Raw genomic sequence first — 21,706 nt, 5'->3', positions numbered from 1 at the left:
TGATCACATCGCATTTCCCGAAAGGTAAGGTAGAACATATTTTATGATGAAGGGATTTCTATATATATATGTATATATTTGACGAAAAAACCGGATGAAGACGAGAGTGGGATGAGAGGTTTGTGGAGGGGGAGAGCGATGGGTAGGAGGAAAAGGGAGGTGGAGGGGGGTAAATGCAATCGATACGATACTTCCGTTGTGGAGGGCAAACGTGACATTCCTCCTTGATTTCTGTGTGTCGAATACATATACACATAAAAATAAGTGTATGCAAAGGAAAAATCTAAAAGTAGACTGAAAATTTCACACACTTTTTATTTTCTTGTTTTTTCAAATAATTTATGTTCATTAGGTGTTAAAATAAAATGTCAGTAGTAATACTATTGATTTTTTGTTAAAATTTACTATAATTGCTCGTCTACAGTATTTTTGCAATTGTCCTTTTTTTATTTTTCTAAATATTCCTTTTGAACTATTTTTCCATAAATTCTGCTTTTCAGTATTTTTCTAATTTCCATTTTTTAGTAATTTTTGTAATTATTTTTCCAAAATTATTTTATTATTATTTTTTTAAAAACTTTATTGTACTTTTCCTTACTATTCCTTACTCCTTTCAGTATTTTTCTAATTTCCATTTTTCACTATTTTCTGTAAACTGTAATTATTTTCCAAAAATTATTTTTTATTAATTTTATTCTATTATTATTTTTTTTCGTATTTTCCTTAATATTTTTTCATAATATTTGTGAATTAAAAGAGACATTTAGAGGAGAAAAAAATTTTTGTGCTAAATTAGAAAATTAATGGTTTTTTTTACATCTTTTCGAAATCTGTTTTTTGGACAGAAATACATTTTTGGCAAAATTCGATTATTTATTTGTAAATTTCGAAAAAATTTCTTGTACCCGCATCTTTTTGTAGGACCCAAAGGAAAGAGAAAAATCCAATAGTTAAAATATTACTTGATTAGGCGAAAATCGATTTTTTGTGAGAATTTCATGTATTAATGTCCGTTACAGAAACTAAATACTGCTATTTCTTAAATTTTGTAACGATTAATTTTGATAAAAGTACTTGTATTCAGTTCTGTCCAAAGTGCCTAAAGGCAAGAAAAAAATCCCGATGGTTAAAAATTATCTGATTAGGCGAAAATCGATTTTTAGGAGAATTTTGGGTATTATTATCCGTTACGGAAACTAAATACTGTTAGTTCTTAAATTTTTTAACGATTAATTTTGATAAAAGTACTTGTAATCAGTTCTTTTCGAAGTGCCTAAAGGCAAGAAAAAAATCCCGATGGTTAAAAATTACTCGCTTCGGAGAAAATAGTTTTTTCTTTCAAAACTCCGATGGGAATCCGTTAGAGGACCTAATTTTTGCTACTAATAAATTATTTTTAGGCCAATTTCTACAAAACGAATTGTATTCACTTCCTCACGGAAAGCCAGAAGAGTAGAAAAAATCCCAAGTTTTAAAAATTATCTGATTAGGCGAAAATCGTCATTTTTTGCGAATCTTCAATACGAATCCGTTACGGAAACTAAATTCTGCAAATTATAGATTATTTGTTAATAAATTTCGACAAATCGAATTGAATTTACTTCTTTCCACAGAGCCAAAAAAGAAGAAAAGATTACAATATTTAAAAATTATCTGATTAGTATAGAAAATCATTGTTACTTTGAATCATGTTGGAGTTTTTGTTACGGAAACTAATTTCTACTACTTATCGAATGTTTATTGATCAATATTGACTAAAATACTTGCATTCACTTCTTTTTGCAGTGCCTAAAGTGTATTAAAATATTCCAGACGTTAAAAAGCAATTGATTTGATGAAAATCGTGCCTTTAATCGAATTTTCGTTGTAAATCCGTTACGGAAACTAAATTCAACTATTTTTCTATTAATTTTTCATAAATTCGAATGCGACCAATTGCATTCACTTCTTTTTGTAGTGCCTAAAGTGTATAAAAAGATCCCAGTCGTTAAAAAGCAATTGGTTAGACGAAAATCATTTTTGTTTCCGAATTTTCGTTGTAAAACCATTACAGAAACTAATTTCTACTATTTTTACATTATTTTTCGAGATGAATTTCAATTAAACGAATTGTATTTACTTCTTTTCGCAGTGCTTGAACTGTACAAGATAAATTTAAATGTTCTTAAAAATTACTTGATTAGGAAAAAATTGTTTCTTGTTGTGAAATTCATGTGATGTTAATCTCTAACGGAAATTCATTTTTACTTCTTCCACATTGTATATTGATAAATTTCGATAAAACCAATTATATTCTCTTCTTCACGCAGTGCCTAAAGTGTATAAAAAAATCTCGATCTTTAAAAAGCAATTGATTTGACGAAAATCGTGTTTGTTTTTGAATTTTCGTTGTAAATTCGTTAAAAAAACTAATTTCTACTATTTTTATATTGATTTTCGAGCAATTTTGATTGAATTCACTTCTTTTCACAGTGCCTAAAGTAAATAAAAAATCCCAGTCGTTAAAAATCAATTGATTTGACGAAAATCGTGTTTGTTTTCGAATTTTCGTTGTAAATCCGTTACGGAAACTAATTTCAACTATTTTTCTATTAATTTTTGATAAATTCGGACGCGACCACTTGCATTAATTCCTTTTTGCAGTGCTTAAAGTGTATAAAAAAACCCAATCGTTAAAAATCACTGGATTGGACGAAAATCGTTTTTGTTTTCGAATTTTCATTGAAAATTTGTTACGGAAAGTTATTTTTACTATTTTTCTATTTCTTTTCGAGCGATTCCGGCCGGACCACTTGCATTCACTTCTTTACGCAGTGCATAAAGTGTATAAAAAAATCCTGGCTGCTTAAAATTACTTGAATGAACGAAAATCGTGTTTGTTTTCGAATTTTCGTTGTAAATCCGTTACGGAAACTAATTTCTGATATTTTTACATTGCTTTTTGATAAATTCGGACGCAACCAATTGCATTCACTTCTTTTCGCAGTGCATAAAGTGTATAAAAAAATCCCGATCGTTGAAAATCACTCGATTGGTCGAAAATCGTTTTTGTTTTCGAATTTTCGTTGAAAATTTGTTACGGAAAGTAATTTTTACTATTTTTCTATTTCTTTTCGAGCGATTTCGACCGGACCACTTGCATTAACTTCTTTTTGCAGTGCCTAAAGTGTAAAAAAAATCCCGATCGTTAAAAATCTCTTGATTGGACGAAAATCGTGTTTGTTTTCGAATTTTCGTTGTAAATCCGTTACGAAAACTAATTTCTGCTTTTTTTAGATTGCTTTTCGATAAATTCTGATGCGATCACTTGCATTCACTTCTTTTTGCAGTGCATAAAGTGTATAAAAAATACCGATTGTTGAAATTCACTCGATTGGACGAAAATCGTGTTTATTTTCAAATTTTCGTTGTAAATCCGTTGCGGAAACGAATTTCTATTATTTTTAGATTGTGTTTTTAAAAATTCTGATAGGACCTCTTGTATTTATTTCTTTTCGCAATGCCGGAAAAGTAGAAAAAAATATCGAAAAGGAAAATTTATATAACTCGACAAAAATTGTCTTTTATGGTCATAATTATCATTGTTATTTGCTTTTAAACATTTTGAAATATATAATATTTGCTTAAATTATAAAATTTCAGCTAGCTTATTTCTTTTGATTAATTAATTTTACTTTATATATTTTTTATGACTTTTCATAATGATAATAAAATAATAAAATAATAATAATAAAAATAATGATCATAATAGTGTTTTCTTATTATTATTTTTATTATTATTACTTATTTATATTTCTTTTCCTTTTTCTTTTATTATTGACATTTTTGTTCTCATTGTGGTTTTTATTTTTATTGACATTGTTATTGATATTACTGTTGTTACTTCTATTTCTTTTTTTTGTCTATTGTTATTTCTCTTACTCTTGATATTTAAATTTATAATGTTATTACTTCTGCTATTGTTTTTCTGACTTTTATTAATATTGTTATTATATTTTATTTACAATTATTATTATTATTATTATTATTATTATTTTTTTTTTTTTATTTTTTGTTGTTTATTATTATTATTGTTAATGTTATTTTTATTATTTTTATTATTATTACTATTATTATAGCTGCAGAATAATAAAATTAATATACTTATAAAAATTTGACTTCTAATTTATTTGTACCTTATTGTATTCTTATCTAATACAGCGATTTAAAGTAATAAAGTTTATATATATATATGTATAGTATATATGTAAAGAGGCAATAAAGAAAACAATTATTAATGACTCACCCAACGATTTGCTTATGATTCAACGTAATTCTCAGACACTTCCTGAAACAGAAAGAAAAAAGATTAGTTCATAAATGTGAATTCATGAAAAATTTATCCTATTGCAAATTTAATTATTATCCTTGATATTATAATAGCATATGAATATAATATATAGAGGGGAAAAAAACAATAATTTTCATTTCTTGTTAATATGACATTTGAATATGTAAACAGAATGAAGAAGTTGATTTGGGTTTTTTCAAAGAAAATCTTAAACAACTTGCTAGTAGTTGACACCCTTGCGATGATGATGAAAAAAAAAATTTCTTTATATTGAGCGAGACGGTTCCCACGACACCCCGTTGCACCAATTCTATGGGAACGCTTTATATATATATGTGTATAATATACAATATATTGGGGTGAACTTTTTATATATAAATTTCTCTCTATGAATGAAAATTATACATATACTCTTCGTACTTGTTCATATTCTCTATTTCATGATAAGTAGATTATGATCCGATTGATGTTTAATATTTTTTCTTATTATATTTTTTAATGTAATCTACGTCTATTAAAATTATTATTTCCTTCTGCAAAAATTATATAAAATATTTTTAAAATTTGCTTTTTAGTCAAATTCTTCAAAAGTCTTTATTTATTTTTCTTAAATTCTTTAAAATTTTTGAGGCTGTTATTTTTGTTATTTTTGTTATTGTAGTTATTGTAGTTATTGTAGTTATTGTAGTTATTGCTGTTATTGTTGTCATTGATGTTATTGTTGTTATTGTTTGTTATTTTTTGTTATTTTTGTTATTGCTGTTATTGTTATTATTGTTTGTTATATTTTGTTATTGTTATTATTGTTTGTTATATTTTGTTATTTTTATTTATATTGTTATTCTTGTTATTCTTGTTATTCTTGTTATTCTTGTTCTTCTTGTTATTCTTGTTATTCTTGTTATTCTTGTTATTCTTGTTATTCTTGTTATTCTTGTTATTCTTGTTATTCTTGTTATTCTTGTTATTCTTGTTATTCTTGTTATTCTTGTTATTCTTGTTATTCTTGTTATTCTTGTTATTCTTGTTATTCTTGTTATTCTTGTTATTCTTGTTATTCTTGTTATTCTTGTTATTCTTGTTATTCTTGTTATTCTTGTTATTCTTGTTATTGTTATTGTTATTGTTATTGTTATTGTTATTGTTATTGTTATTGTTATTGTTATTGTTATTGTTATTGTTATTGTTATTGTTATTGTTATTGTTATTATAGTAATACTGCGGGGAATGTATAAATAAATTATTATTGCTATTTTTTATTTCAATGAGTCAGCAAATTTTTTTTTAATATTTTAATTCTCAAATTGCGAAATAAATCTATAACCTTGATGATTATATTGCTCTTAAAAGAGGGACAGAGAATAATGTCAAACATTATCAAACTCTTAATAAATGGGCCAATCATTAAAAGTGTCAAAAAAAAAAAAATTTTTTTTCTTATATTATGTTGACACTATTTGATTCTATTTTACACACACGAGACACAAATTTTATCATTAAAAAAAAAGTGAAACTAGTCCAATTCTCACGACTTTAATCATTTTTTTTTGTTCTATACTTATAACTGTGAAACATGTCAAAATATTTTTCTTATTTTTGTTCAATTATTCTTCTCGTCATTTGTGTAAGTTGTTCTTTATTAAAACTGTTTTTCTATATATTGTATTTAATTATTGTATTTATTAAATTATTTTTATTATTTTTATTCATTGTTTTAATAATGTATTTTTTAATTACATTAAACATAAGATTAATTACTTATTTAATTTGTAAAAATAAAATATATAATTAAATATAATTAATAAAAATTATTAATAATTTGTGTATAAAAAATTTAAATTAATTTTTTAATTAAACAATAATAATACAAAATGAAGAATGGGGAAATGAAATTAATCAAAATTATTAAAAGTTTAGAAAAAAAAATTAAACTATTTTTTAATAATAACAAATTATTAGTACTAATTATTTAATTAATTAATTAATTAATATTAATTTACATTAAAATTAGTTAATATTAATTTATATTGTAATTAATTAATTAAAAATTTGTCTGTGTGTGTTTTATTTTCTTAATTTAGACTGCTAGTGCTGAGGAGAAGAACTCACAATGGAACTCAACAGTTGATTTTTTGAAAATGAAAAATATATTAATTCATCAGGAAAATATATTTAATGCTTTAAATGTTTTATTTCAATCGAGAATGCAAGAAAGCGGTATAAAAATAAATCAAGAGGCTCAAAATATATACGATACATTGAATCAGAAAATATTTACTTCTAAGAAAAAAGTGAGTTTAAATGATTTAATTTCACTTTTTTTTAATTATGTATTTAAATATTTTATAACTATTTATAGGAATAAAATTAAATAATATAATAAAATAATAAAAAATTTTTCCAAAATAAAAATAAATTCATTTATATTTAAAAAGAAAAATATTCTCTTTTATTTTAATTTTAATAATTTCTTATTGACTTAGGTTTCAATTATTTTTTTAACGTTTTTGTTTAAAACCATTTTTTTTTCAATAATATTTTATTTCACTTTTATTTCACATTTCATTTTTCTTCGAAAACTATTTTAAAACTATTTTTAAATTGTTTAATTTATTATTATGTGTAATTAATTTTAATTTTATAATTAATCTATTTATTTATTAATTTATTATTAACTTTTTTTTTCTTCAAATAAAAAGCTAATTATTATATGTAATAAAGTATTAATTAAAAACTATAAATAAATGGTTCTTTAAATTATTTATTATTTTTAAATTATTTAAATAATTAATTATTTATATTCATATATAATAATCCTAATAGTAATCGAAACAAAATTTGAAATTACTTAAAAAAATTAATAACAATTGTTCAATTTTTTTTTCAATTTAACAGATCAATGATGAACTAAAAGAAATCTTAAGATCCAATTTTCTAATTGCCAATACTGACAGGTCGGAATGTTACAAAATAAAAATTAAAACTTCTAAAGACAGTTTCAATAAATCAGAAAATTGTCGCACTTGTTTATTTAATATTACCTCCAACTTTACAATAGAAGTGAATAAATTGAAAGAAAAATTTCTTCTTTTTAAACAAAATGTAACACTAATGAAAAAAGAGACAGAAAATTGTGTTGAAAATAACATTAATCAAACACTAAAATCAGAAGAAATTCAATGCATCGAAAAGGTTTGTTTAATAGAATTAATTATACTTTTAAATTTTATTTTTTTAACTTAATAAGTAATTCATTTGTTGAATAATTAAGAAATAACTAGTTTGTCAATTAATTTAAAAAATTATTAGTTCAATTATCATTAGTTATTATTTGTGATATAACTGATTAAATAAGCAAATTGAATTGTTTAAATAACTAGTAAGTAATCCGTTACTACTTAATTATTAACTAATTACTAATTAGTTGCAACTTAATTATTAACTAATTACTTATTAGTTGCAACTTAATTACTAACTAATTACTAATTAGTTGCTACTTAATTATTAACTAATTACTAACTAATTATTAACTAATTACTAACTAATTATTAACTAATTACTAACTAATTATTAACTAATTACTAACTAATTATTAACTAATTATTAACTAATTAATACTTAATTATTAGCTAATTGATAATTATTTACTTCTTATTTATTAACTAATAACTATAATTAGTTATTAACTTAGTAAATATATAATATTAATTAGTTATTAACTAATTATCACTTGCTTACTAACTAATTACTAAATAGTGAGTAAATATTTATAAATTAATTAGTATGTTTATATTAAAATATTTTTATTTAAAAAAATTGACAACTTCAGTTACTAATTAATGAAATGAATTAATAAAATTACTTAATTATTTATTTTCGATCATCTATATTGATATTATTTAAATAAATAATATTTTTTTACTCTTTTCAGATATCAAGGAATTTGACGAAATTGAAATTATTTGACTTTCAAAATTTGTCTCTTGGTACTAATAAAAAAACACTTCAAAGTTCGTATATAATTGAAAAATTTCAGAAGTGTAATGATTGTTTTGAAGATCAATATTTTTCATCTTTAATTGGAAAATTTTCTAATTGTAGCAAATCTATTGATATTCCTATCGAAAAAAAGCAATAAGAGATGGTTCCTTTCCTTGTTGTGAGAATGTAGAAAATGTTTCTAATTAGTTAGTTGGTAATAAATTTTTCTGTAAAAAAAGTGAAAATTAATAAATAATTTAAAATATTTATATTAATTATGTCACTATTTTTTATTTCTTTCAAAAGTAATTTGTAACGAGGGTGTGTTTATTAAATTTTTGATTAGGAAAAAAATATCGTTTTATTTATTAACCCTAATAGTACAGCAACCCGTCTTTCATTGAAGTATTTTCTTCATTTTGATTCGCTTTGAAAATCATTAATATCATTGAATTTACTTTTCTTTTTTTTATACTTTTTTAGTCACTTTTTATTCATTTTTACAAATTTCAAAAAGTTCATTTAATTATTAAAAATTTATTATAAATAAATTATTCATTTCTTATTAAACAATTTTATTATTTCTTTATTAAATTCCACAATTATTTATTTTTACCCATTTTTGTCTCATTGGAATGTTTATATAAATATGTAAATAAATAAATAAATAAACAAATGAATAGTTAAATAAAGAAATTGATAAATAAATAAATAAATCATTAAATAATAAATCACTCTATTTTTTCAAAGAATAAACTATAAACTTTGAAAAAAAAATTTTTTACCTTCTTTACTTTTGTTATTAACAATAATTGTTTAAACAATTTTATCAACAAATATGTTTTACACACAAAATAATTTTTCATAGAAAACTCGAGAAAAATTTTAGGAATAATTCCCACAATTTAATCGAAATTGAAAAATTTTTTTAAATTAACAATTTTTGTATTTGTTTAAACAATTATAATTATTATTAAACAAATTAAAAAAAATTAATTTACTTTTGAATAATTAAATCTATTAATCGAATAATTGCAAAAATAAGTTAGTTTCACTTGGAATAATTCTTTACAATTTTAGGGTCTAAATAAAATTTATTATATATCATTTATTTATAACAATTTTATAAACAAATAAATTTAATAAAAAAAATTCCACATCTACTAACTAATTATCTGTACAAAATCTTCAGGATTTTATCTTTGGAATCAACTAAAAATGAAATTTAAAAAAAATTTAATTAGGTAAATTTTTTTAAACAATTATTTTTGTTAAACAAATTGAAAAATAAAAATTTACGAGAATATTTTTATTTTTCTTTAAGAATGCAGAAATTTTATTTTACTTCGAACACCTTTACTTCAAATTGGAGAAAATTGGAGAAAATTGGTAATTCAAATTGGAGTTAAAAACTTATTTGTTTATAACAATTTAATAAATAAATGAATTTTATAAACAAACTTTTACGTTTAGTAAGAAAAGAACTGTACCTAATTGTAAGAAATATTTTTTGTAAAATCGAATAAAATTAAAAATATTAAAATTGGGTAATTCTGTAAAATTGTTTAAACAATTATTATTGTTAAACAAAATTGAAAATAAAAAATTATCAGTTATTTTATTTTTATTCTGCCTTAAAAGCTCAGTAAATATATTTCATTTAATACTTAATAAGTTAATTAATAAATAAATTAAGAGATAAATTAATAAACAAATTGATTTATTAAATAAATAAATAAATGATTAAATCAGATAATTATTGATAGAATTCTATTTTCTCTAAGAATAAACTAAAAACAAGAATTTTAAAAAATGAAGTTTATTTTCTTCCTTTACTTTTGTTATTAACAATAATTGTTTAAACAATTTTATAAACAAATCATTTCAACCAAAAAATAATTTTTCATAGAATGTTTTTAGAAATAATTCTCACAAAGAAATCAGATTTAAAAAATTTTTAATAATGAAATTTTTTTTTTAATTTGTTTAAACAATTATTGTTTAACAAATTAAAAAAAAGGATTTCGCTTTTTAATAATGAAATGCGTTAATCGAATAATTGCAAACTTATTAATTTAGTTTGGAATAATTATTTACAATTTCAGGTTCAAAATGAAAAATTATTAGTTAATATTTGTTTACAACAATTTTATAAACAAATGAATTTAGTACAAAAACTTTCACATCCGGTAAATAATCATCTATACAAAATATTCAGAATTTTTTCCGTAGAATCAGTTTAAGTTGAAGTTTTTAAAAAATGTTTACTTTGGTAAAATTTGTTTAAACAATTATTATTGTTAGATAAATTAATAAATGAACATTTACGAGAATTTTTTATTTATTTTGCTTTAAGAATCCAGTAAGTTTATTTTACTTGAAATACGTCTAGTTTTAAATTGAAATAACTGACAAAACCTTTAATTGTTTATAACAATTTAATAAACAAATGAATTTTATAAACAAATTTTCAAGCTTTGTAAAAAAATGAACTGTACAAAATTTTCATAATTTTCCCCGTAGAATCAATAAAAATTGGTATTTTTTGAAAATTTTTAATTTTGTTTACAAATTGTTTAAACATTTTTTATGAAACATTTTTAAAGAAAAATTAAAAAATAAAAATCTTTTTGCTTTTTTTCGATAAATTTATGATTTTTTTAAGTTTAAATCGTGTCTGCATTTCTCTTGAAATTTAATAATAGAGAAAAGAAATTTATTTTCCTAAAATATTCAACTTAATGATGGAATCAAAATGCTGTAAATCATTTAGCGTTTATTTGACTATTTCAGCTATTTCGTTGCTCCAATTTCTTTTCACAATAGATAAACAAAAAAAAAGGAAGAAAAATAAAAAATAAAAAATCTCATTTAGTTATTAATTAGTATTCATTGCAAGAGAATCTTGATGATAAAAAAATGCTTTATTCGAATATTTGGTTTTTATTTTATAATATAATCGCAGTGAGTAAACAAATAAGTGAACAATTATTTAAAAATTTACAATAATGAAATAAATTATTTTAATTTTACATATAAATAAAATTTTTTTAAATATAATAATAATAATTTCAATTTTTAATAATCGTTAAATTTTAATTCTCAATAACTGACAAATTAACAAATTAGAATTTAGCAGAATATTTAATTCAATAATTAATAATTTATTATCTTGTTAATTTGATTAATTAAGCAATTAATAACAAATTGACAAATTTGTTGTTAATAATTTATCAATTTTATAAACTAATTAATTAACAATTTAAACATTTTTTTTAACAACGTAAGAATTTAAATAGTTTTGTTTAATAATTAATTAGGAGTTAAAATATATTTTTTTCATTAATAAACAGTGGTATTATTTTTTGTTTTATAAACAATTTAAATATTTTTGTTAAATAAACAATTGAAACACCTTCAACAATTAATTAATTAACAGTTAGCAAAATTATTTATTAGTTAAAAATTATTTTCAAAATATATTCATTATCAATAATAAATAATAATTATTAATAATCCTTAATTAATAATTATTTATAACAATATAAATAATAAAAAATTTTAATTAACTATTAAATTGTTTAAATTATAGTAAAATTATTATTATTGTCATTCATTATCAATAATTAATCATTCTTCTTAATCAATAATTAATTAACAATAAAAACGTTTTAATTAAACATTAAATTGTATAAATGTTATAAAATTTATTTTTCGATAAGTTTGTCGATATAATAAGGAGAAGGAAATAAATTTTAATAGGTAATTAATATTATCGAAAGTAAAGGATATTATGAAAGAAAATTGGATAAAATCGAGAATGTAGAAAATGAATTTCAAGACGAAACTAAAAATTATAGTGAGGAATTTGAAGAAAAAATAAAAATATATTCGAAAGAACATTTTGAAGATATAAGAAAATTAAAAGACGAATTTCGAAATGTTGTCTCATCTATTCACCAAGAAATAATTGACAATCGAAAAAAGGTAATTAATTAATTTAATATTCAATAATGTTTGTTAATTTATTTATTGATTGATTGATTTATTTATTTAACAATTTATTTATCAATTTATTTATTAATTTATTTATTAATTTATTCATTAATTCATTTATTAATTAATTTATTATGTAACAAGTGAAATAAGTATATTTACTTAATTTTTAATGCACAATGAAAATAAAATAACTCTCATAATTTTTTATTTTGTTTAACAATAATAATTGTTTAAACAATTTTACAGAATTAACCAACTTGTTATTAATTTCGATTTTACTCGATTCTACAAAACAAATTTTTCACACTTTTGTACTGTTCGATTAAATGTACGTAAAAATTTGCTAATAAAATTAATTTGTTTATTAAATTGTTATAAACAATTGAAGGTTTTGTCAAATATTTCAATTTAAAATAGACGTATTTCAAGTAAAATAAACTTACTGAATAGTTAATGCAAAATAAAAATAAAAAACTTCTCGTAAATGTATATTTATTAATTTATCTAACAATAATAATTGTTTAAACAAATTTGATGAAATTAAAAATTTTTTAAGAACTTCAACTTCAACTGATTCTATGGAAAAAATCTAAATATTTTGAATAAATCATTATTAACCAGATGTGAAAGTTTTTTTACTAAATCTATTTGTTTATAAAATTGTTATAAACAAATATTAACTAATAATTTTTATTTTGACCCTAAAATTGTACACAATTATTCTAAACTGAATTAATTAATTTGCAATTATTCGATTAACGCATTTCATTATTAAAAAGCAAAATCCTGTTTTTCAATTTGTTAAACAATAATTGTTTAAACAAATTTTTACAAAAATTTCATTATTAAAAATTTTTTAAATCTGATTTCTTTGTGAAAAATTCTATGAAAAAAAAATTCTATGGAAAATTATTTTTTGGTAGAAATGATTTGTTTATAAAATTGTTTAAACAATTATTGTTAATAACAAAAGTAAAGGAAGAAAATAAACTTCATTTTTTAAAATTCTTGTTTTTAGTTTATTCTTAGAGAAAATAGAATTCTATCAATAATTATCTGATTTAATCATTTATTTATTTATTTAATAAATCAATTTGTTTATTAATTTATCTATTAATTAATTTATTAATTAACTTATTAAGTATTAAATGAAATATATTTACTGAGTTTTTAAGACAAAAAAAATAAGTCTTATATAATTTAATTTTTCATTGTATTTAACAATAATAATTGTTTAAACAATTCTACAGAATTAACCAATTTGTTATTAATTTCGATTTATTCGATTTTACTAAAAATATTTCTCACAATTATATACAGTTCTTTTCTTACTAAACGTAAAAGTTTGTTTATAAAATCCATTTGTTTATTAAATTGTTATAAACAAATAAGTTTTTAACATTTACTTCAATTTAAAGTACAGATGTTTGAAGTAAAATAAACTTTCTGGATTCTTAAAGAAAAATAAAAAAATTCTCGTAAATTTTTATTTTTTACTTTGTTTAACAAAAATAATTGTTTAAAAAAAATTTACATAATTAAATTTTTTGAAAAATTTCATTTTTAGTTGATTCCAAGGATAAAATTCTAAAGATTTTGTATAGATCATTAGTTAGTAGATGTGGAATTTTTTTTATTAAATTTATTTGTTTATAAAATTGTTATAAATAAATGATATCTAATAAATTTTATTTAGACCCTAAAATTGGAAAGAATTATTCCAAGTGAAACTAACTTAATAAATTGGCAATTATTCGAATAATAGATTTAATTATTCAAAAGTAAATTAATTTTTTTAATTTGTTTAATAATAATTATAATTGTATAAACAAATACAAAAATTGTTAATTTAAAAAAAATTTTCAATTCCTATTAAATTGTGGAAATTATTCCTAAAATTTTTCTCGAGTTTTCTATGAAAAATTATTTTGTGTGTAAAACATATTTGTTTATAAAATTGTTTAAACAATTATTGTTAATAACAAAAGTAAAGTCAATAATTTTAGTAAAAATAACTTAACAAGTTTACAATTATTCGATTATCTGATTTTATTATTCAAATGTAAAATCCTTTTTTTAAATTTATTTAAATGTAATTGTTTAAACAAATAAGATAATTGTCATTTAAAAAAAAAATTTTTTTCATTTTTATTAATTTGTGGAAAATATTTGTAAAAGTTGTCAATGTAAAATTATGTTGGTTGGTTGTATGTAAAATTGTTTAAACAATTGTTGTTAATAACAAAAATTTATTTGTTTATTTTTTTTCTTCATTTAGTAAAAACAATTTTTTTGTAAAACAATTTTTTTCGTGTATTTATTTATATACATTATTAATATTATTTTATTGATAATTACAATAAAAATTTTCTAATATTTTTAATTGAAACAGGTTAATAATGAATTGCACAAAAATTTGAAGGAAAATATTTATCTTAATTTGACAAAATGCTTTCAAATAGCACAAGAGGTACATCAAGAGAGTATAAATATTCTTTTGGACATTACTAACTGTTTTACAAGAGGGGTTGAAAATTTTAATATTAATCTTGAAAAAATGAAAACAAATTTTAACGAGTTTTTCAAAAATATGTCAATATTGAAGAATGACTCGAAAGATTGTGTTAAACAAACAAGAACAAAAAAAGAGGCCATCAAAGCTTATTATTGCAGTAAAAAAGTAACTATAACTTTTATTTATTTATATTAAACATTAATTTTAAAAAAATATACTTTTCTATTGCAATAGTTTAATAGTAACTTTTTTAAAAATTATTTACAAACGAATTATAAATTTTTATTTAAAAAAATGTTAGTTTTATTTTCTTTATTTATTTTTTTTGTTAATAATAGTTTATTTATTTAGTTAATTTTTTGTTAATAAAAATTTGTTTGATTTGTTTAGCAGAAATAATGATTAATTTACTAAATATATTTACTCATTAAATTTATTTATAATAAATAATAATTAAAGTATATAAATAAATTAACAAATAAACAATTAATTTGACAAAACAAATTTTAATTATTTTAATTTATTTATTAAAAATAATCGTTTATTTAATTTATTTAAATGTGAAGAATTATTTATTTATTAAATTTATTTTATATATATTTTTTTATGCAGGTATTTATTTATTCATAGATTTAATTTATTGCATTATAAAAAAATAATTTACTTTGTTCAATTAGAAAAAAAATTAATTTTTAAATTAAATAAATATAATAATTTTTTTTTTCTAATTGTTTCAAAACTTAATTTTCATTTAATGAATTTCCGATATATTTTTTTTTTTTTTTTGCAGTCATTAAAATCTTTACGAAGATCGAGAAACAAAAATGCTATTAATTTACCAAAGGAGAGAAAAAATATGAAGAAAAATTATGAAAAATTTCGAAAAAATCTATTCAATTGCCAAGCAATTAAAAATTATCAAATCTTCAAGAATAATTATCCAAATGAATTAATGAAAATTCTAAAATGCATTGAAGAAGAAAAAAAGCAGATTATGTAGAAAAAAATAGTTTGTTATATAAAGATTTTTTTTAGTTTAAATATATATGTAAACTGTTTTATTTATTGTAAATAAAAAAAAAAAAAAAAAAAAAAAAATTTATATTTTTTGTCAATGAAATTATTTTTTAAGTTAAGCAAAAGCCGGACTCAGTTAATAATCGGATAGATGTCCCGATATGCATTTTAGTTAATTTTTAAAATTTTTTCATTTTAATCTATAATTTATTATTTATTTAATAATTAATTATAATAATTCATTGAATTATTAATTATTGTTTGTTTTTTAGTTTTTTTTAATTTTCATAACATTTTTATTAATAATAAATACTAACTAATTGTAAGTAAGATAAATGTTTCGTAATTGTTAATAAATGTTAATTAATAAAATAATTAATATTAAAATAATAAATATTATAATTATGAGTCATTATTATAACATAATTGTAATTATTGTTTATAAATAAATTAATATTAATTATTATATTTATATATTTGACAAATTGTATTAATTCATTTATTTAACAATTGGTATTAATTTAATTATTGTAACATTTTATTTTTAGTTAAAAATTACTATTTAATTTTTTAACAATTTCAAATTTTATAAATAAACATTTTTATTTATTTATTTATTTAAACAATTGTTATTTAATTATTTATCAATTTTGTAATTAATTTATTTATTTAACAATTTGTATTAATTTATTTACTTAACAATCTATTTTTAGTTCTATAAAAATTACTGTTTAATTTTATAACAATTTCAAATTTTATAAATAAATTAATATTAATTAATATTAGTAAAATTAATTTTTAATAATGTTAATTAATGATTAATAATAATTTAATTGATCTATTGTTAACATTTTTATTATTATTTTCTGTTTTGTTTATATATTTTTTAAATTAAATAATTTTTAACCATTATTTAATTATTTACTTAACATTAGGATTTAAATATAAAAAAAGAATTTAACCGTTTTCACTCTTTTTTCCTAAACTTATGAATTTTTTAATAATTTTATAAACAAAAATTTTTTAAATAATTTTTGTTAATAAAATATTTTATTAAAAAAAAATAACAATTTTCCATTTAAAAAATAAAGAAATGATTTATTTTTTTTTTATTGCAGTGAAGTAGAAAATTTTTTGATTTTCTCCAAATTGATAAAAGAGAAAAATCGAAATTCTCATCACTTGACCTAAATTATAATATTTGAGAATAATAAAATAATGAAATAAATATTAAAATCTATCTCTAAATTATATCAAGTTTAAACAAAGGTAGGACCCTAAATTAGATCATAAATTCGTGTATGGTGCATTTTTATTTACCAATGGATTTCAATTGATTCCAACAATGTCAGTTTCGAATATATAAGTTGAGGAAAAAAAATGATTTTCCATCAGTTTCAAAAATTGTCTCCATCAATAGTGAAACAGTAAGAAATTAAGAGAAGAAAAAAAAGAAAGAAAAATGAAGTTTTTCTACTTTGTATTACCCATTTTTTTCTTGGCTGTAAGTATAAGAAAAATTTTTATTTTTACAAATTAAATTTAAAAATAAATTTATAAAAAAAATTTTAAAATAACTAAAAATAAATTTTAAAATAACTATTTAATTAATACTCAATTTTTATTCATTTATTTAACAATTTATTTATAGTTATTTAACAACTATTATTAATTTAATAAATATTTAATTATTTATCAATTTATATATTCATTTCTTAAACAATTTGTATTAATTTAATTATTTAACAAATTAATATTTAATTATTTATTAAACATGAATTTTTATTGCATGAATTTATTGAATAAATTTATTTATTAATTTCTGTTTTTTAAGGTTAATAGTGTCAGCAGTCAACAAAATACAACCGAAGACGAAGTAAAAGATGCCAAAAATCAGTTAATAACATTTGTTGATTGCTATAAAAAAGGTATTAACGATGAAATTAATCATATACCGAGAAATACCGCTAAAGCTCAGGCTGATATTAGAGTGAAAGTGGAAAGTATGAGGAATTCAATGTATGATATTTATTTTTCTAATGATCAAAAGGTACGTTTAATTTTATTGTTAGAATTTTTTTATTCAAATTGACATATTTTTTTTTAATTGAAAAAAAACAAAATTTAAAATTCAATTAGAAGCTTTTATTCTAATTCTAATTCTAATTCAAATTCTAATTTAAAATCCAATTCTAATTAGAAATCTAATTCTAAATGTTAAGTCATTTTCTAATTCTAAATCAAATTTAAATTCTAATTCTAATTCTAATTATAAATCTGATTTTTATTTTAAATGTAATAATAAATTTAAGGAATAATTATATTTCTAATTCTAATTCTAATTCTAATTCTAATTCTAATTCTAATTCTAATTCTAATTCTAAGTCTAATTCTAATTCTAATTCTAATTCTAATTCTAATTCTAATTCTAATTCTAATTCTAATTCTAATTCTAATTCTAATTCTTATTCTAATTCTAATTCTAATTCTAATTCTAATTCTAATGCTAAATCCAATTCTAATTTTTATTCTAATTCTAATTCTAAATTCAATTCAAATTAGCAGTAATTAACATTCATTCTAATTCCAAATCTGATTCTAATTCGAAATTCAATATTGTTTCTAATTATAATTCTAGTTCGAAATCTAATTCTAATTCTTTTTTTAAATCTACATCAAATTCTAGTTCGAAATTTTATTCTAATTCTAATTCTAATTCTAAATCCATATAATTAGTAATAATTAACACTAATTCTAATTCCAAATCTGATTCTAATCCTAATTCTAATTCTAAATTTAATTTAAATTAGTAGTAATTAACATTTATTCTAATTCAAAATTTAATTCTAATTCGAAATCCAATTTTGTTTCTAATTCTGATTCCAATTCTAATTCTTTTTCTAATTCTACATCAAATTCTAGTTCAAAATTTTATTCTAATTCTAATTCTAAATGAATAAATAAATAAATAAATCGAATTAAAATTAGTAATAATTAACACTAAAATTCTAATTCCAAATCTGATTCTAGTTCTAATTGTAACTCCACTTCTAATAAATTTGAGGAATAATTTTATTTTCAATTCTAATTCAAAATCTAATTCTAAATTTTAAGCCATTTTCTAATTCAAAATCAAATTTAAATTCTAATTCTAATTCTAAATCTGATTTTCATTTTAATTGTAATTCTATTTGTAATTATTCTAATTCTAATTCTAATTTTAATTCTAAATCCAATTTAAATTATTGATAATTAACATTAATTCTAATTCCAAATCTGATTCAAATTCGAAATCAAATTTTGTTTCTAATTTTAAATCTAATTCTAATTCGAAATCGAATTTTAATTCTAATTCCAATTCGAATTCTAAACCTAATTAAAATTATTAATAATTAACACTACTTCTAATTCCAAATCTTATTCTAATTCTAATTCTAATTCTAATTCGACATCGAATTTTAATTCTAATTCCAATTCAAATTCTAAACCTAATTAAAATTATTAATAATTAACACTACTTCTAATTCCAAATCTTATTCTAATTCTAATTCTAATTCTAATTTTACTTCTAATAAATTTGAGGAATAATTATATTTCTAATTCTAATACAAAATCTAATTCAAATTTTAATTCATTTTCTAATTTTAATTATAATTCTAATGCTAAATCCAATTTTAATTTTTATTCTAATTCTAAATCTTATTCAAATTAGTAATAATTAACATTAATTTTTATTCCAAATCTGATTCTTCTTCTAATTATTTATATTTTAATTGTAATTGTAATTCTAATTCTAATTCTAATTCTAAATTCAATTCAAATTAGTATTAATTAACATTAATTTTAATTTCAAATCTGATTCTAATTTGAAATTCAATTTTTATTCTATTTTGAATTCTAATTCTAGTTCGAAATCTAATTCTAATTCTTTTTCTAAATCTACATCAAATTCTAGTTCAAAATTTTATTCTAATTCTAATTCCTTTTCTAATTCTACATGAAATTCCAGTTCGAAATCTTATTCTAATTTCTTATTTTAATTCTAACTATAAATTCAATTCTAGTTGTTATTTTAGTTTTAATTTAAATTAAAGTAAATAAAATAATTCTTACTCTTATTCCTATTTCTAATTCTGATCCAAAAATATGAAAAATAATTTTTGATTCTAATTTCATTTCTAATTCAATTTTTAATTTTATTTCTAATTTCAATATTTGAATCTAATTCTATTTTTTCTCCAAGTTCATTTTAGTTGAAAAAATAGAATGTTTTCTTTAATTATAATTTTTTCTTTTATTTCTAAACAGTCGAATGAAGAACTAAAACTGGGATTGAAGAATATTATAACAAATAAAACTGAATGTTTCAATGAATTAGTTGCGTTTGAAACCACGAGTTGGCCAATAATGGAAAACACACGTTCTTGTTTATTATCAAAACTCAATGAAGTTGAGGAATACATTCAAAATGTGACAGTACAAGCAAGAGCTCTGTTAACAGAATATAATGAATTTAAAACTAAAGCTGAAGATTGCACTAAACATCCAGGCTGTAAATATGACGAACAATTAGCTTGCATTGATGATGTAAGTAAAAAATAATTATTTTTCTTTACAATTATTTTTATATTAAAGAATTATTTGCTATTTTTATTTATTTTATATATTTGTTTATTTATAAAAATATTATTTTTAATAAAAATCAGTAAATTTATATTTGTTTATTAAATTAATTCATTAAAATATTATTAATTAGAGTATTTTTATATATAAAAAGAAATAAAATTGAAAATAATAAAATTTTTTTTTAATATTATATTTATAATATTAAATTATAAATTAATTTTTTTTTTTTTTTTTTTTTTTTTAATTTTTTATTTGTTTAAAAATATAATTTAAAAATATTTTTTCTACCTTTTTAAGGTTCGTAAGAAGTCAATGGATTTCTTGTTGAGTAAACTAAACAAAGGACATTTAAAAATTATCCACATAGACGATGTAATTTATGAAATTTCTAGTAAATTACCAGAATGTAGGACTCAAGAATTAATTGACTTTGAAAATAGTCAAATTGTTAAGGATATGCAAAACTGTATCAACGAACAGAATAAATAGAAAATAGAAATTCATGTAAATATTAAAAGTAAACTTATTTAAAAAAGATTAATTAATTAATTATTTATATACAAAATTCAATTTTTAATAAATCTAATTATTTATCAATTAATTATAAACAAAAATTTCAAAAATCTAATCTTATGTAACTCTTATTTATTGTAAATAAATAAACTATTGTTAATATTAATTACGTATTTGTTCAAATTAATTCACTCAGAATTTTTCCATTTACCATTTTCCATGCTGTAAAGAAATACCAATGTTAAACTATTTTTTTTTTCATTAATTACAACAATTAACATTGTTAATTAACATTAGTTTTATTAATTATTAGCTAATTAGTTAATTAATTATTAGCCAATTAGGTAATTAATTATTAGCCAATTAGTTAATTAATTATTAGCCAATTAGTTAATTAATTATTAGCCAATTAGTTAATTAATTATTAGCCAATTAGTTAATTAATTATTAGCCAATTAACTAATTAATTATTAGCTAATTAGTTAATAAGTTATAAGCTAATTAGTTAATTATTATTAATTAACTAATTAATTATTAGCTACTTAGTTAATTAATTATTAACTATAATTATTTACAAAATTTTATTACAAAATTAACAATGTCATTTTTAATTAAAATTAGCTAATTAATAATTGATTAATTACAAATTAACTAACAATTTATTAACTAATTTACAAATTTTTAATTTGTTAAATTTGTTTTTATTATTAATTTACAAATAATTA

The 21,706-nt window shown here is 19.0% G+C and overlaps 3 protein-coding genes across 3 annotated transcripts in view; 2 read left to right on the top strand and 1 right to left on the bottom strand.

The window, feature by feature from the left end:
* LOC122503929 overlaps positions 1-12,562 on the top strand; it is a 30,650-nt gene extending 18,088 nt beyond the window's left edge. Inside the window, exons 2-4 of the mRNA XM_043614701.1 lie at positions 6,412-6,621; positions 7,226-7,522; positions 12,557-12,562. Coding sequence (XP_043470636.1) covers positions 6,412-6,621; positions 7,226-7,522; positions 12,557-12,562 — 513 coding nt within the window. The remainder of the gene's footprint in view (positions 1-6,411; positions 6,622-7,225; positions 7,523-12,556) is intronic.
* Positions 1-21,706, bottom strand: part of LOC122504010 (protein numb) — a 147,306-nt gene that overhangs the window by 58,722 nt on the left and 66,878 nt on the right. Inside the window, exon 4 of the mRNA XM_043614831.1 lies at positions 4,286-4,327. The gene's annotated coding sequence lies outside the window, so the exon portion shown is untranslated. The remainder of the gene's footprint in view (positions 1-4,285; positions 4,328-21,706) is intronic.
* LOC122504018 lies at positions 17,243-21,025 on the top strand. Its single transcript, XM_043614839.1, has 4 exons — positions 17,243-17,346; positions 17,677-17,892; positions 20,151-20,429; positions 20,766-21,025. The coding sequence occupies exons 1-4, from the start codon at positions 17,305-17,307 to the stop codon at positions 20,955-20,957; spliced, it is 729 nt and encodes a 242-aa protein (XP_043470774.1). The 5' UTR covers positions 17,243-17,304; the 3' UTR covers positions 20,958-21,025.

This window comes from Leptopilina heterotoma, unplaced genomic scaffold (genome assembly GCF_015476425.1).
Source record: "Leptopilina heterotoma isolate Lh14 unplaced genomic scaffold, ASM1547642v1 Lhet_275, whole genome shotgun sequence".
Lineage (NCBI taxonomy): Eukaryota > Metazoa > Arthropoda > Insecta > Hymenoptera > Figitidae > Leptopilina > Leptopilina heterotoma.
The sequence above is the reverse complement of the archived record's forward strand: the minus strand, read 5'-3'. Positions and strand labels throughout refer to the sequence as shown.